The 17,238-nt window shown below is 41.8% G+C and overlaps 1 protein-coding gene across 4 annotated transcripts in view; it reads right to left on the bottom strand.

The window, feature by feature from the left end:
• APPL2 (adaptor protein, phosphotyrosine interacting with PH domain and leucine zipper 2) overlaps nucleotides 1–17,238 on the bottom strand; it is a 125,921-nt gene that overhangs the window by 45,021 nt on the left and 63,662 nt on the right. For all 4 annotated transcript variants that reach the window (XM_033952811.1, XM_033952809.1, XM_033952808.1 and 1 more), the window contains one exon: nucleotides 6,261–6,419. In XM_033952811.1, the coding sequence (XP_033808702.1) occupies nucleotides 6,261–6,419 (159 nt within the window). The remainder of the gene's footprint in view (nucleotides 1–6,260; nucleotides 6,420–17,238) is intronic.

Genomic DNA, 17,238 nt, shown 5'->3' on the forward strand with positions numbered 1-17,238 from the left:
CCTGTACAGACTGAAAGAACTGTAGAGAGTCTATTAGGTTGAAAGGTACCCAGCTGTTAAGTGTAGAGACTACAGGTTGGGATTTAGCAAGGACCCTTGACTCTGAGTAAGCAGAGAGGGAAAAACTAGTAGAAGCAGAGGCTCCCTGGTGCTGAGTTGAAGAAGAAGGGAGTACTACGGTTGTCTGGGCCACCGTGGATCTATCAGAATCATGGTGGCATGTTCCATCTTGAGTTTGACAAGAGTCTTGAGAATCAGAGGGAATGGAGGGAAGGCATAAAGAAACTGACCCATCCAATCCAGGAGGAAAGCATCTGCCTCGAGACGCTGGGGAGAGTATATTCGAGAGCAGAACTGAGGCAGCTTGTTGTTGAGGGGGAGGCAAAGTGGTCTATTTGGGAGTCCCCCAGCGAGCAAACACCTGACATAGGGGCGAGGAATTGAGTGTCAATTCATTTGGTTGCAGAAGATGACTCAATTTGTCCGCCAGACAGTTATGCCCTGACCTTGAATGTAGACAGCTCTGAGAAAAGATGCTGCGATGGATTGCCCAATCCCATAGCTGCAGAGCTTCCTGACAAAGGGAGTGAGATCCCGTACCTCCCTGTTTGTTGACATAGTACATGGCGTGAAGAAGGTGTTGAAAAGCTTTGAGATGAGACACTTGATGGCAAAGGCGAATGAGGGCATCCTGACATGGTCAAAGCAGGAATGCTCTGAGTTGGACAGTGTCCAGAATGGCCCCAATGAACTGAAGAGACTGAGATGGGGTCAACTGGGATTTTGGAAAGTTGACTTCGAACCCCAGACATTGGAGGAACATAATAGTCTTTTGGGTTGCTGCAATAACCCCTTATTGAGAGGGGGCCTTGATGAGCCAGTCGTCCAGGTATGGAAAAACTTGAAGATCCTGGGCACGGAGGGCTGCAGCTACCACCACCAGACACTTCGTGAAGACTCTGGGGGATGAGGCGAGTCCGAAAGGAAGAACTCTGTATTGTAGATGAAGATTCCCCACCCGGAATCGAAGATATTTGCGAAAGGCTGGATGAATCAGGATATGAGTGTAAGCCTCTTTGAGATCCAGAGAGCATAGCCAATCTCTCTGATCCATCAGGGAATATAAGGTTGATAAAGAAAGCATCGGAAACTTCTCTTTGACTAGAAAATTGTTGAGGGCTCTGAGGTCCAGAATGGGTCGCAAATCCCCCGTCTTCTTTGGGACTAGAAAATAACGGGAATAAAAGCCCATGTCCCGTTAGTTTAAGGGAACTTCCTCGACAGCTCGAAGGCGAAGAAGAGCCTGAGCTTCCTGAAGAAGAAGGGGAAGTTGCAACAAATTTGAAGGACACTCTCTTGGAGGGTGATCTGGAAGCACTTGAAGAAAGTGAAGTGAGTATCCCTCCTGAAGGATGGTGAGAACCCAGAGATCTGAGATGATCATCTCCCACTGGTGATAAAAATGGTGAAGACGACCTCCTATTGGCAGAAGAGAAGTCTGATGAAAGGAGGTTGGTATGCTCAGATTGGGAATGTCAGAAAGACTGAGCTGGTTTAACCGCAGCAGGAGTCTGAGCTTTCTGCTGTCGTTGCTGCTATGGAGGCCTTCTAGGCGGAGGCCTGGAGAAAGCTGGCGTCGTTTTTTGAGGATAACGATGTGGTGATTGTTTGTATGGCCGAGCAGGAGGAGTCTTAGGGCTCGGCCGAATGAGGGAAGCAAAAGAGCACTCATGTTCAGAGAGACGCTTTGTAGCAGCTTCAATAGTCATCAAAAAGTTCATTTCTCTAGCAAGGCAAGTTGGCTAGACGGTCCTGCAAATTGGGATCCATATCAACAATGCGAAGCCAAGCTAGGCGACGCATAGCCACTGCAAAAGCAGAGATCCTGGAAGAGAGCTCAAAGGTATCATATGTGGCTTGCAGCATGAAGAGTCGAAGTTGAGACAGAGTTTTGATGATCTGTTTGAATTCTGGAAGACACTGCTCCTCAAGAGCTGGGTAGAACTTACGCATCAATTTGAGGAAATACTTAAAATAAGCAGTGAAAGTATAGTTGGAATTTAGAATTCTGTTAGCCATCATGGAATTCTGATAAAGTCTACGGCCAAACTTGTCCATGGTACCTCTCTGCCTGGAAGGACTGCAGCATAGAGCTTAGATGGTTGAGCTTTCTTTAATGAAGATTCCACAACCAAGGACTGGTGATTCCAGCTTGGATGGAATTATGGTAATGGAATAAGGAGTTTCCATATTCCTGAAGAAAGTTTGCTTTAATACTGGAGTCATAGGAAGCCTCAAGGTCTCCTTGGGTGGATGAGGCAGCTTCATGTCGGCCAAGTATTCAGGAGTATACTTGGTATCAGAGTGGAGATCCAGCTGAAGAGCCTTCCCCATGTCAAAGACAAATCTGGCAAAAGAGGCAGACTTCGAGGACGAGGGACTTTCAGGAGAAGGAGTGCGAGACTTAGGAAGCGCTGAATAGGAAGGAGAAACCTCTCTGGAATACTGAGAAGGAGGCTAAGAATCCAGGCGCACAGTGATTGAAGAAGCTCCACTACCTGCAACAGGAGGAGTTAGAGAGTGCTTGCGCTTCAAGGACCTCGATGGTGAAGTTCTCGGGGTTCAAGGAACAGAGTGGGTCGAGGTAGGAGGAGAAAGCTCCCTCGGAGTCTGTCTCGATGGAGGGGTCTTCGACCTCGATGGACTGCGAAGAGAATCAGCTGGTGCAATAGTCTTGCGAGACTTATGTTTAGATTTAGTAGAAGTCTCGGTAGCCTTTGATAAACGAGGCATAGAAGACTCAGTATCTAGAGGAGGAGAGGGTTTCTGTTGTAGAAAAGTCTCCTGACTGAGCTTGGAAGTGAGATGCCTCGAGTGCCTCGAACGATGCCTCGATCGAGGTTGAGGAGACTGTGTCCGAGGAGTAGGTGAAGTTACTTGATGATAAGCAATGAAACTTCCGAGGTTTGCCTCGAGGTGCTTCAACAGAGGCCTCAGACTGCCGCTCAGGCTGTCTCACAGGAAGCAGAGTCGAGGTTGGGAGGAGCTGAGCTACGACCGAAGAAATCTGAGTGGTCAGAATGGTTTTTAGCATGTCCTCGAACATAGGCATCGAGACAAAGGGATCAGGTCTCGAAGGTGCAGCAGTGCGCTCCAAGGAGGGCGACCTTGAGGATGAGTATTTCCAATGCTTGGAGGCACGCTTAGCTGGAGGTCTCGAAAAGGCTGGCAGGACTGTGGATACGGCTTGGGATGCCTGAGACTCTGGAGGCTTCTTAGGAATGGTACTTTAAGGAGAGACAGGAGACTTACCCATCGAGGAAGACTTCTGAGGAACTGCCGAGGAGGCCTTCGAGACCAGAGGTGTCGAGGTCAAGGCCTTGGTGGAGGCAGATGTGGGCGTTGAGGTCGAGGTCTTGGAAGTCGAGGCCGACACCGAAAGCCGAGGTCGAGACCTTCTCAGCAGACGGTTCCATAGTGCCAAACAGTTGAAGAAGTATGGCACTTCGTCTGCGAAGGGCTCGAGGTTGAAGGGTAGCACAGCGTGAACAGGCGTCGGGGCAATGTTCAGGACCTAGACAAGCAATACACTAACTATGAGGATCGATGATTGAAATGGCCTTGCTGCACTGGCTACACTTTTTAAACACGGTAAGAGGCCGGGACATAGAAAAAATAAAGGCCGACAAAAATGAAAAATAAAAATTTTATTTATTTTTTTAACACTACAAAAGGAACAATAAGAATGCGAACACAGCGACTAGCACAAAAGAAGAAAGCCGCGGTGAAAAGAAGGCAACGAAGACTGCAGAGCTGAAGTAATATAGGACATCTTGGCTCTGCAGAAAACGTTGAACTGAAGTACCTCACAGGAGACGCGCGCACTGACTCGGGCAGGAAGGCACTCGCGCATGCGCACTGCAGCACTCGGAAGCTCTTACAAAGATCTTCAAGCAAGTCTGCTTTCGAGGCTGTCCGCTGCGGGGCTCCGTTGGTGACGTCACCCACTGTTGAGAATATGCTGCCTGCTTGTCCTGGGATAATCCAATTTTCATGGAGTTACTGGGACAGAAAGTGGAGCTTCCCAGTTTTTAAATAAGGTGTATTTCATAAGACTGTGTAAAGGTACCTTTTATACCATCCTTAGGCCACTCTTTGTAGTCAAGGGCTTCCATGAGCTCTGTTCGAGGTTTTGAATCAGATTATATTAATTGGAAGCATCTGCCCCGTTTGTCTGATAAACTGTAAAAGACAGACTTTCTGGAGGCGACCGTCAGAGGTGGAGATGGATCAGAAAGAATCTCTTAGGATTCATCTGCAGACAAGTCAGGGTAATTGCTAGAAGAGCGTGGAAATGGGTTTGAGTCATACTCCTCTTTGTCAGCCCTTGTAGATGTAGAATGTCGAGACAGATGTTGAGTGGAGTGGTGAGATGAGTTGTGCTCTCTGGAAGAAAATGTAAGTCTCCTTGACTTAGATACTTGATGTCTGAGATCGATGTCCCGATGGAATTTAAGGACACTGCTCAGACTAGGCTGAAGCTAGGTGCAGTTGAAGCAGATTTTTGCATGGAGTGCAACTTCAGCATCCCAGTTAGTTCCTTCAACAGCTCTCTGAGCTGATCCTGCAGCAATGGCGCAGGTACAGATAATGGCAAGGGTATAATAGGCACAGTCTGCATCAGGTGTCAAAGTGTTGGGGACCTCGACATCAAGGCACATTTCAGAGGAGACACCAATTTTAATTATGGTGATCTTGCATCAAAGCTTGAAGTGCATCGACGGTGATAACACCTGGGACGATGCTGATGCCTGTTCAGAGGGGGGAAGATGTTTATGCTGTTTAGCCTTTTTACAAAGTTACCCTAATGCATGTGCTGTTGATGTCGTCAGTACCAGTGCCAATCGATGTTGAATATCAGTGTCAACAGTGAAGTTGACCCGAAAAAATTTTCAAACTGTAATTTCCTGGGCTGTAATTTCCTCTTCTACAACTTAGAGCAGAGCATGCAAGAAGTATCCTGATGTTGAGGACCTAGATACTGGATACACTAGTTTCGTGGATCCTTGCCTGAAATGGTCCTGTGACATTGAGTGCACCGCTTGAAGCTGCTAGGCACCTTGGACATGGAAGGAAAACCCACTGACATGAGGTCAAAGAACTCAAGGTCCAGGGAGGTCAAGCAGGTAGTAAACCCAAAACGAGTCAACGTTCCTGGCCTGAGGACAGGCTGAAAAGTGCTCGCAGGCCCAAAACAAAAATGTAAACAAGAATTGAAAATTTTGATATGTAACAAATGTAGAACAGAAAAATATAACAAAAATAACAGGAAGGAACAAAATACACATACAAAATATACACACTTAGGGCTCCTTTTACTAAAGTGCACTAGCGTTTTTAGTGCACGCTAACCACACGCTAAACAAAAAATACTAACGTAAGCTCTATGGAGGCGTTAGCATTTAGCACGTGTGATATTGTAGCGCGCGCTAAAACCGCTAGCGGCCTTAGTAAAAGGAGCCCTTAGAGAACCTCTAAGGACAGCTTCTCCACCCACAGTAAACTAAAAATTGACATTTCCGCAAGTCAGCATCAGGCGGGAAGGCAGTCTTGAGATTTTTAAAAAACTGACAATACACTTTTGCACTGTCCATACTGGGCTCCACGGACACTCCACTGTTTGTCCTTGAATAATGCCAGTTCCACCCAATTAGTTACCACATAAAATTTGCAGCTAGTGTGCAGCTTTAAGCTGCAATAACTATAAATTTTACTGCGCTTTAGTAAAAGGGTCCCTAAATTTGGTTGAAATAGGGGATGAATTTAGGAACTCAGCTTTAGGTTTTCATCAAAATGTCTTTTTTTTTTTTTTTTTTAAAGAAAAACCACCCAAAGTTGGCATTAGAGATGGGAGTTACAAGAATCATGTTGGTAAAAAGACATATTTAAGGCATCCTAATCTTATAGCTCAAAAAGTTAAATTCAGAAGAGGGATTTATTAGGGTGGAAGGTTTTGGATTAGCATTTGTCTGAAATAGTTATCAAATAGGTTTGCTACTGCATCAGAAACCAAAACAATGAAAAGATGATGTGTGATAGGGGAAGTTCTGTCAGAGCTCTGTCAATTTCCTTTGTGCTTGAAGATGAAATTATAATGGATATTTCAAGGTGATCTAAAAAAAGAAATTAAATCTTCAACTATTATTACTGATTTGTACTTCATATTCTATACTGAATCAAGAACCAGCCATTCTCTTTACCTCCTAATGTTAAGGTAGCCAGACTTCTGGATAAGATTTCTGTTTATCACTGGAGAGGCTATATCAGAGTCCGGGGTGTAGATAAATTCATCTCCTGAAAGCAGTTCCTGCTGAGAGAGTCTCATGGCTTCAGTGTCAGCATCAAGGTCTTCCTGAATGCTACAATATAATCAAAAGCATTTTAATGTTTGCCAAAGGTAATTCAGAAATCAAGTGTCTGTTGCTTGGAGCACATAATTATTATACTTGGTGTTTTTCTTGCTCTCTTTCTAGTTATTTCTGGGGGTGTAGGGCTTGGAGATCATGCTGTGACCTTTTCTTTGCAAGATACTGCGAAGGTTCACTATTGTCTTTTTCAGTCCACAAGAATAACCCCTTCTTTTACTAAGGTGCGCTAGCTGATTTAGCGTACGCTAAATATTTGCACGTGCTAAACGCTATCGCATCCATAGAATATAATGGCTGTGTTAGCGTTTAGTGCATGCTTTTTTTTTTTTTTAATTCTTTATTCATTTTCAATCTTACATCTAGTGTACAAACAATAAAACAATACAATTAAAACACATCACTTGATATTCTTTCTAATTTGTCTTACAATACATAAAATTACCACCCTTCCCACCCATCATTCCTCTATTATTTTCCCAATATGAATAATAAAAAATTATACCTCCCCCCCCCAACATTAAACGGTGTAAATTTCAATAGAAAATGGTGTTTACTCATTACAATAAGAAGTTAATGGCTCCCAAATTTTATTAAATTTCTTATAGCTTCCTTGTTGTATAGCTCTTGCTCTTTCCATTTTATATATGTGACATAATGAGTTCCACCAGAAATTATAACTGAGTCTACTGTAATTTTTCCAATTTCTTGTAATATGCTGAATGGCGACTCCTGTCATTATTAATAAAAGCTTATTGTTATTTGATATTTGACTCTTTTTCCTCATTGACATACCAAATAGTACTGTATCATAAGATAATGCCACATGTTTTTCCAATAAACAATTTACTTGATCCCAAATTGAGTTCCAAAAGGCTAAGATAAAGGGACAATAAAACAAAAGATGATCCAAAGTCCCTACTTCAAGATTACAGTGCCAACATCTATTAGACTTTGAACTATTTAACTTTTGTAGTCTAACTGGGGTCCAAAACGCTCTATGCAGAAGAAAAAAACAAGTTTATCTCATAGATGCAGACATTGTACATCTCATCCTCCAAGACCAAATTTGTGGCCATTGAGATGCTGAAATTTGATGCTTAATCTCAATGCTCCAAATATCTCTAAGACCATTTTTGGGTTTCCTTTTAACAGATTCACTTATAATTTTATACCACTGTGTGGCCTGGTGTCCCAGAAAGTCCACCTGAAAGCATAGAAATTCCAGACTATATTGCGTATTCAGATTTTTCCATTCAGGGAAATGGCCTGCGCTAAAACGTCTACCGTGCCTTAATAAAAGAGGGGGTAAGTCTTCCTTTTTCAAAGGCCTACTTAGCATTTAATAAGTTCAAGTTTTTCCAGACCAATACTGATGGAAGAGGAACAGTACTAGGGATGTGCATTTATTTGAAACCCACAAATATATAGAGCCAAAGTTGGGGAGGGGTCAATACACAATTCCGCAGGGATATGGAGAAGCTAATTTACTAACAAACAGCGGGATGTGCCCCTGAGTTTGCCCCTGAAAGATACGAAATGGGGTACTCTGTAGGACAATCTGACGAGGCACCCCCTTCTAAGGAAACATTTGAAATCTTGTGGACTTCGTAAAGATAAGTCTCCGTGTATATTTATTTTTGAACTGTGGTGGAAAACTTTCTTTCATAAGGACCTAAGAGTCCAAGCGACTTTATATTAAATATTTTTGATTTCTCTATTTGATTTTTGCACACAGCACTTTTGATTTACCCCCCCCCCCAAAAAAAAAGCAATTTTTGAATTTAAAAATATTCACATATAGGGTGGTGTTATGTGATGTTTGTGGGTAAACCCTGCAGTGCGCTTTAGGGTGCACAATTACTGTGGATATACCCAGGTGAACTCCTTAAAGATTGATTAATCACCCTCCATGAATGATTGGTAAATTATTCCAACAAGTGCAATTTTGTATGTAGAGTTCTATATGCAAATCAGAAAATTAGAGAACCAGGAGCAGGTCTTTGGTATTAGTTTACATTTATTTGAAACACCATGGGAAATGTCATTGACATTTCTGATGTTATTCCATGTATTCTTTAGTCCCAAATGATAACAAAAATTTGTTTTGCACTATTAATAGCATCGCCCCCAGAATGAAAATATAAACAAAACAAAAATGAAAAATGCTGAAAATGGCATGGGGAACTAAACAAATGTTCCATTAATCCTGACCAGGATTTAATTATTCTGCTTCTGGAAGTTCAGTTTTGCTTATGATTATGATTATTGAGAGCTTCTATACCAGGGGTGGGCAACTCCAGTCCTCGAGGGCCGGAATCCAGTCAGGTTTTCAGGATTTCATCCATGAATATGCATTGAAAGCAGTGCATGCAAATAGATCTCATGCATATTCATGGAAGAAATCCTGAAAACCCAACTGGATTCCGGCCCTTGAGGACTGGAGTTGCCCACCCCTGCTCTATACCGCTACTAATGACTGGGGAGTCAATTCAGAGCGGTCTATATGAGCCTCTGCAAAGACACTACATGAACTTTTGTAAAAGTGATATAGAAACATGATAGCAGATAAAGGCCAAATGGCCCATCTAGTCTGCCCATCCGCAGTAACCATTATCTCTTTCTCTCTCCGAGAGATCCCACGTGCCTATCCCAGGTCCTCTTGAATTCAGACACAGTCTCTGTTTCCACCACCCCTTCTGGGAGACTGTTCCATACATCTACCACCCTTTCTATAAAAAAGTATTTCCTCAGATTACGCCGGAGCCCATCACCTCTTAACTTCATCCTATGCCCTCTCATTGCAGAGTTTCCTTTCAAATGAAAGAAACTCAACTCATGCACATTTAAATTACGTAGGTATTTAAATGTCTCTATCACATCTCCCCTTTCCCACCTTTCCTCCAAAGTATACAGATTGAGATCTTTAAAGTCTGTCCCCATATGCCTTATCATGAAGACCACACACCATTTTAGCAGCCTTCCTCTGGACTGACTCCATCCTTTCTATATCTTTATGAAGGTGTGGCCTCCAGAATTGTACACAATATTTTAAATGAGGTCTCACCAGTCTTATACAGAGGCATCAATACCTCCTTTTTCCTACTGGCCATACCTCTCCCTATGCAACCTAGCATCCTTCTAGCTTTTGCCGTCACCTTTTCAACCTGTTTGGCCACCTTAAGATCATCACATACAATCACACCCAAGTCCCGCTCTTCCGTCGTGCACATAAGTTCTTCACCCCCTAAACTGTACCATTCCCTTAGGGTTTTTGCAGTCCAAATGCAGACCTTGTACTTCTTAGCATTAAATTTTAGCTGCCAAATTTCAGACCATTCTTCAAGCTTCGCCAGGTCTTTCTTCATGTTATTCACACCATCCAGCGTGTCTACTCTATTGCAGATTTTAGTATCATCCGCAAAGAGGCAAATCTTACCCGGCAACCCTTCAGCAATATCATTTATAAAAATGTTAACAAGAACAGGCCCAGGAACAGAACCTTGAGGCACACCACTGTTAACATCCCTTTACCTCAGAGCAATCTCCATTGATCACTACCCTCTGTCACCTTCCACTCAACCAGTTCCTGACCCAGCCTATCACTTTGGGACCCATCCCAAGGGCACTCAAGTCTATTTATTAGATGTCTGTGTGGAACACTGTCAAAGACTTTGCTAAAATCTAAATACACCACATCTAGCACACATCCTCTATCCAATTCTCTGGTCACCCAGTCAAAGAAATTGATCAGCTTTGTCTGACAAGACCTACCTCTAGTGAATCCATATTGCCTCCGGTCCTGTAATCCACAGGATTCCAGAAACTTCACCAGTCTCTGTTTTAAAAGCATTTCCATTAATTTGCTTACCACAGAAGTCAGACTTACCAGCCTGTAATTCTCTACTTCTTCCTTACTTCCACTCTTGTGGAGAGGGACCATATCCACCCTTTTCCAGTCCTCCGGTACCACTCCCGCCTCTAGAGACTCGTTAAAAAGGTCAGTCAGCGGAGCTACCAGAACTTCCCTAAGTTCCTTCAGCACCCTCAGATGAACACCATCCGGCCCCATCGCTTTGTCTACCTTTATTTTAGCTAGCTCCTCACGAACACAACCCTCTGAAAATCGATCAGGGTCTTTTACTCCTCCGTCCCTATTCACGTTATATGATACATTAGCTTCTGTAGAGATGTTACCATAAGGAGTTGTGAGGTGTTACAATGCATGGGCTCTATACTGAAATACTAGTGGTTTTATAGAGTTATTAATACTGGCATGGTTATGCCAATAATTCATCATCCTACTTATATGCACATGTTTATACCAAATCAGTTGTCCTATGTATGTTTACTATTGCCACTAAATACACTATACACACCTCTTAAGGAGGTTGGCCATTTCAACTAAATATAATCTATTTACATGCATCCCTGAAAGATCTGGTTTCCTCTCTCTGTCAATTTCATAGTTTCAGTTGAAGTAGTTTGAGAAAAGGATAGTTTTTATTCCTTTCTTGAATTTTCCAATGTTCTTTTCTAACTTTAATTCCTTTGGTAGGGCATTCCACCACGTCGTTGCCATTACCAAGAACATTCTTGTCCTGGTGCTTTTGTATTTGATGTCTTTGAAGGAAGGTATTTGTAGTAAGGACTCTTGGCTTGAGCGCAGAGCATGCCGGGGCGTATGGTTATTTAGTCTGGCTGCTAGGTATTGCGGTTCCAAGAGGTGAACAGATTTGTGTGTCAGCAATAGGATTTTGAATTTCACCCTGCTCTCAATCAGGAGCCAGTGTAACTCCTTCAGTAGCGGGTAGCGGGTAGCACTCATCTGTCTCGTTTTACCTAGTAGAAACCTAGCTGCAGAGTTTTGTTTGGTTTGGATCTGTCTGATCATGTATTTTGGTAAACCCAGGATTCTGACCGGGATTTAATTGTGCTTCTGGAAGTTCAGCTCTGTTTATACTCTACCCCTGATTTTGGGAATAGCAACAGTAAGTTGCCATGGGTCAAAAGTTCAGGCTCTACAAACACACATCTTCCTCTCTCACTCACACAAACTACATTTTCACAAATTCTTCCCCAAGGAAGCAGGAGAACAACTACACTACATGGTCTGTAAGCTCTGTATGCTAATAAAGTGTTTAGCTCAATTTCAAATCTTTGTCCTGGTTTCTGAGGAACACTGGGACACTAATATCCACTTAAAGGATCTGTCAAAGGAAAAATCAGGTTAACGATGTTGAATTCAATCTTTGTGGTGGATGTAAAACAAAGTCTTTTGTGTGTGTTTAGTTGAATGAGAGGAGGATGGCAGTTGTAGACAAAAAACAACAATATTTGGGCAAACAGGTGGATGTAGGCACTGTATAGGGGAAAAAAAAACAACCTAGTGTAGAGAACATGTCTGTGTGGTAGTGCAGGTAAAGACAGACCAAGGGGTCCAGCGAGCAGGCAGCTGGCTGTACTGGAACTTTCACACATGCTCACACGAGAAGCTATCTTGTTTTTTCTGAGCCCTAGAGAGCTGCTCTGTGTTGGTGCTATAAGATAAAAGGCATCTAACAGTGGCTGATTTCATCTTGCTTGTCGAGAGAGAACTCTGCATTTCCTTAATCATAATCTTCTGCTCCCAGGATGGCACAGTACTCTTACCCCAAAATTCTATAAAGTCCACCTAAAGTTAGGCACCTACATAAGAGTGTGCCTAGCCAATACAGGCATCTAATTTAAATGATAGACTAAATTGGCATCAATAATTGGCACTTAATACCTCATAAATGGCTTTAATTGGACTGAATGGAAAGTTAGGCACCTAACTTGGTAGGTGTGATTCTAAAATAGTTAGGCACCTTGTCCAAAGTGCCTGCCTAAAAGTGGGCATGGTTAGGGGGCAGAACAAGGCTGTGTTTTGACTTAGGTGCCGTTGAGCACCCAACTTAGGTGCAGGCATTTAGGTCAAGAAAACCCTGGCATAAATACAGTATGCCTAAAAGCTAAGGCACCTAGTGTCATTTAGGTGATGCTAAGCATGATTCTTTACAGTACGCCTAACTTTCATAGAATCACAATTAGTGCCACACTAGTCTGTGCCGATTTTTTTAAGTAAATTATATAGAATCAGGCACCTAACTTAATTAGCAAAATACCCTTAATAGTATAATTGGAGAAAAAATTTGAATTGGGCCATAGGTGCCTATCTGATTCTATAAAAGATAGGTGCCTATCGCATGGTGCTTAGTGGCACCTAACACCTAAGTGGGCATTTCTTTGGGTAAAGCGTGATTTAGGCACTGTTAAGCGCAATTCTCTAAAAACTCAGGCACCTGAAATGCAGGCCCTTAAAACCCTGGCCCATATTTCAGGCGCCTAAGTTTTTACATAGGCCCTGCTAGCCACGATTCTGTAGACAGCGCCTAAGTGTGATTGACATGCGGGGCGCCATTTTTCTAGGCACCAGATGATTTACGTGCCATTTATAGAATCAGTCTCTTAATGTGCGTAGCACTGCAGCGTCATTTTCACTCTCCTGCCACTAGCTGCACTTCCTTTATTTCACAAAAGAGTGACTGACAGAGAAAACGATCATTTATTCCTTGTTTGCCTTCTACAGTATGTTGTCTACAAAATGCTGACGGTGAAGCTGGGCAAAGTATGAAGCAGAGCTGAGCAGTTATATTTGTGGGTCTGTACTAAGTCACTTAAGGCAGTTCTTCAGGTTGAAAGAAATGGGATGGAATGAGAGTTCAAATGAAGATTATATCTGCCTTTCTTACTTTGTGTCCACAATGCAGAGTCTATTCTGATGAAATGAATCGAGCATAGGTCTTGAAAGCTAACTACGCATAGCTGAGTCCAGTAAACAAGTATCAGCTACAGCTTGCTTGTTAATCACCATTCTGAAATACAGCATTCCTGATTGCCTTTTAAAGACACTTTCTATACCTGAAAACTCAGCGGTATATTATGTTCATATTTTCCTGCTGATCCTAAATTCCAGACAGGAGCAGATTTTTACTGTTGAGCAAAAATATGGACTCTGAAAAAGAACTGCCATGTGAAATCTTACCCCCTCTTTTACTAAGGTGCGCTAATCGAATTAGCGCACGCTAACATAGACTAACATGCACGTGTTAGCGTTCAGCGTGCGCTAAATCGATTAGTGCATGCTAGTAAAAGAGGGCCTCAGTTTTGTCTTTAACATCTTAGAAAAATGTCAACTCTGAGGAAATAAATTGTTCTTGGTTAATATACTGTATATCCACAATTCCGACACATTTTCTCATTGCAGAATTCAGTGGTCCAATAAGTTCTTATAATGAAAACTAAGGATGTATGGCATGTTGATAAACACCAGAGATTAAATATAGTACACTCATCAATTCTCTGAATTGAAAAAGAAAATGCTTCTCCACTCTTTGGAAACTGAAAACCATAAAAAAATATTTTGACCCTCTATCTTTCAGACTACTGGTACAGTCATTGATTCTATCCACCCTGGACTACTGTAACATCATTTACTTGGGGACATCTAAAAAAACCGTAAGAAAAACACGGCCGTCCGCTTAATATTCGGACTAAAGAAAAGTGATCACGTTAGTACCAACTGAGGAAAGAATTCTATTCAAATTCTCCTGCTTTTGCTGCAAACTAATCTGGGGAATGGCCCCCCAACTACCTTCTACCTCACTTCGAATTCTACTCCTCCATTAGGTCTACCAGAAACCGCAACCTTTTTGCATACCCGAAAATCGCTGGCTGCAGATATCGAACCTTCCTGGATAGAACTTTCAAGTTTCAAGCTGGTAGACAGCAATCTTGGCTAGGTTATTTCATTGATGTCGCTAGGTTGACCTACAGCGTCTTCCGGAAAGAATTAAAGACCACTTTGTTTAAGAAATTCATGTCCTAGCCAGACTTTCTCCCCACGAACAAAACTATCACACCTTACCCTGAATTTCTTCTTCATTTTAGGTATCCTATATTCTTTGTCTGCTAAAATTTCCTCTTCACAATTGTATCCAGTTACTCGCAGGTGTCCGATCATTTTCAATGTAATATGTAAAATAGTTAATTCTTATACTGCAACCTATGTATAGTTTTCCTTCTAACCACCTTGCACCTTGTAATCACCGACTGCTCAGTGACCCCTTATCTATTCATATACTGTAATTCGCTGATTGTACAGCTATTCTTCATTGTGAACCGCCTAGAAGTCGCAAGATTATGGCGGTATAGAAAAATAAAGTTATTATTATTATTTATTTATACAAGTTTTCATATACTGCACATCAAATCCAGTCCTCGAGATCCACAATCCAGCATGGTTTTCAGGATTTCCACAATAAATGTGTGTGAAATTTATTTGCATTCACTGCTTCCACTGCATTCGTGCCTATGGGGGTAATTCTATAAAGTAGACCCTTAACATTTACACAGAAATTACACATGCAAATGTTTTGAATAATGGCATATATATCTGTAAATGCCAATGTTCTGCAAATATGTGCATATCTTACATAGGTGCATGTGACCTGAATTGGCCACTGTGGAAACAGGATACTGGGCTGACCCAATACAGCTATCCTTATGACAGATGAGCATAAAACACAGACAGTGGGTAGGATTCACACTTACATATGTATCTTATAGTGTTCTATAAGGTGCATTATTTTGGGGATTTACACCAACTATAAAGCTGTCATAAATGCTCGCACCTATCTGTGTGTTGCTTTTAGAATTGTGAATGTTTTATTTTGTAATCCGCCAAGAACACAGGATTGTGCAGAATAGAAATACAGATAAATACAAAAAAACAAATATTCTTGCAAGGAAAGTAGATGCCTGCCTTTTTTTTTTCTTTTATAGAAAAGGTGCCTAAATATAGGCACGCAGTTATAAGAACACAAAAATGGCCATACTGGTTTAGACCAATGGTCCATTTAGCCCAGTACCCTGTTTCCATTAGTGGCCAATTCAGGTCACAAGTGCCTGGCAGAAACTCAAAGAGCAACATTCCATGCTACCGATCCAGGGCAAGCAGTGGCTTTCTCAATAACAGACTTTGGACTTTTCCTCCAGGAAATTGTCCAAATCCTTCTTAAAGCCAGCTAAGCTATCCACTCTTACCACAACCTCAGGCAATGCGTACCAGAGCTTAACTATTCTCTGAGTGAAAAAATATTTCTTCCGATTGGTTTTAAAAGTATTTCCCTGTAACTTCATCGAGCGTCCCCTAGTCTTTGTAATTTCTGATGGAGTGAAAAATCAATCCACTTGTACCCGTCCTATTCCACTCAGGATTTTATAGACTTCGATCATATCTCCCCTCAGCCATCTCTTTTCCAAACTGAAGAGCCCTAACCTTTTTAGTCTTTCCTCATATGAGAGGAGTTCCATCCCCTTTATCAAATCTTGGTCGCTCTTCTTTGAACCTTTTCTAGTGCCACTTTATCTTTCTTGAGATAAAGAGGCCAGTATTGAATGCAATATTCCAGGTGAGGTCATAAAATGGAGCGATACATAGGCATTATAACATTCTTAGTCTTGTTAACCATCCCTTTTTTAATAATTCCTAGCATCTTGTTTGCTTTTTTGGCTACCCCCACACATTGGGTGGAAAGTTTCATTGTATTGTCTACAATGACACACAGATTCTTTTCTTGGATGCTAACTCCCAAGGTGGACTCTAGTGATTTGGGTTATTCTTCCCAATGTGCATCACTTTGCATTTGTCCACATTAAATTTCATCTTCCACTTGGATGCCCAGTCTTCCAATTTCCTAAGGTCCGCCTGCAATTTTTCACAATCAGCATGCGTTTTAACAATTTTGAACATTTTAGTGGCATCTGCAAATTTAATCACCTTGCTCGCTTTTCCAATTTCCAGATCATTTATAAATTAGTTAAATAGCACAGGTCCAAGTACAGAACATCCATTGGAAAAAATGACCATTTAACCCTACCCTCTGTTTTCTGTCCAATAACCAATTCCTAATCCACAACTGAACTTTGCCACCTATACCATGACTCTTTAATTTTCTCAGGAACCTCTCATGACGAATTTTGTCAAAAGCTTTCTGAAAATCTAGATACACTACATCAACTGGCTCAACTTTATCCACATGTTTATTCACACCTTCAAAGAAGTCAAGCAAATTGGTGAGGCAAGATCTCTCTCAGCTGAATCCATGCTGACTCTGTCTCATTATAACATGTTTGTCTAGGGGGTTCCACAATTTTATTTTAAAATTGTTTCCATCATTTTACCCAACACTAAAGTCAGGCTTATCGGTCTGTAATCTCCCAATCTCCCCCGGAACCCTTTTTAAAAATCGGCGTAACATTGGCTACTCTTCAGTCTTCAGGTACTACCGATGATTTTCACAACAGGTTACAGATCACTAAGAACAGATCAGATCTTCAGGTACTACTGATGATTTTCACAACAGGTTACAGATCACTCAGAACAGATCAGAAATTTAATGTTTGAGTTCTTTTTTTACCCTGGGATGTATACCATCTGGTCCATGTGATTTATCATTTATTAACTTATCGATTTGGCTTAGTACATCTTTCAGATTCACCGAGATTTCTTTCAGTTCCTCCGCATCATCACCCTTGAAAACCATTTCCAGTTCCGGTAGATCTCTTACATCTTCATCCATAAAGACCAAAGCAAAGAATTCATTCAGTCTCTCCGCTATGGCCTTATCCTCCCTGAGCGCCCCTTTTGTTCCTTGATCATCCAATGGTCTCATGGATTCACTCAAAGGTTTTATGCTTCTGATGGTACCTAAAAAATTGTTATGAGTTT

This window comes from Geotrypetes seraphini, chromosome 7 (genome assembly GCF_902459505.1).
Source record: "Geotrypetes seraphini chromosome 7, aGeoSer1.1, whole genome shotgun sequence".
In the NCBI taxonomy this organism is placed as follows: domain Eukaryota; kingdom Metazoa; phylum Chordata; class Amphibia; order Gymnophiona; family Dermophiidae; genus Geotrypetes; species Geotrypetes seraphini.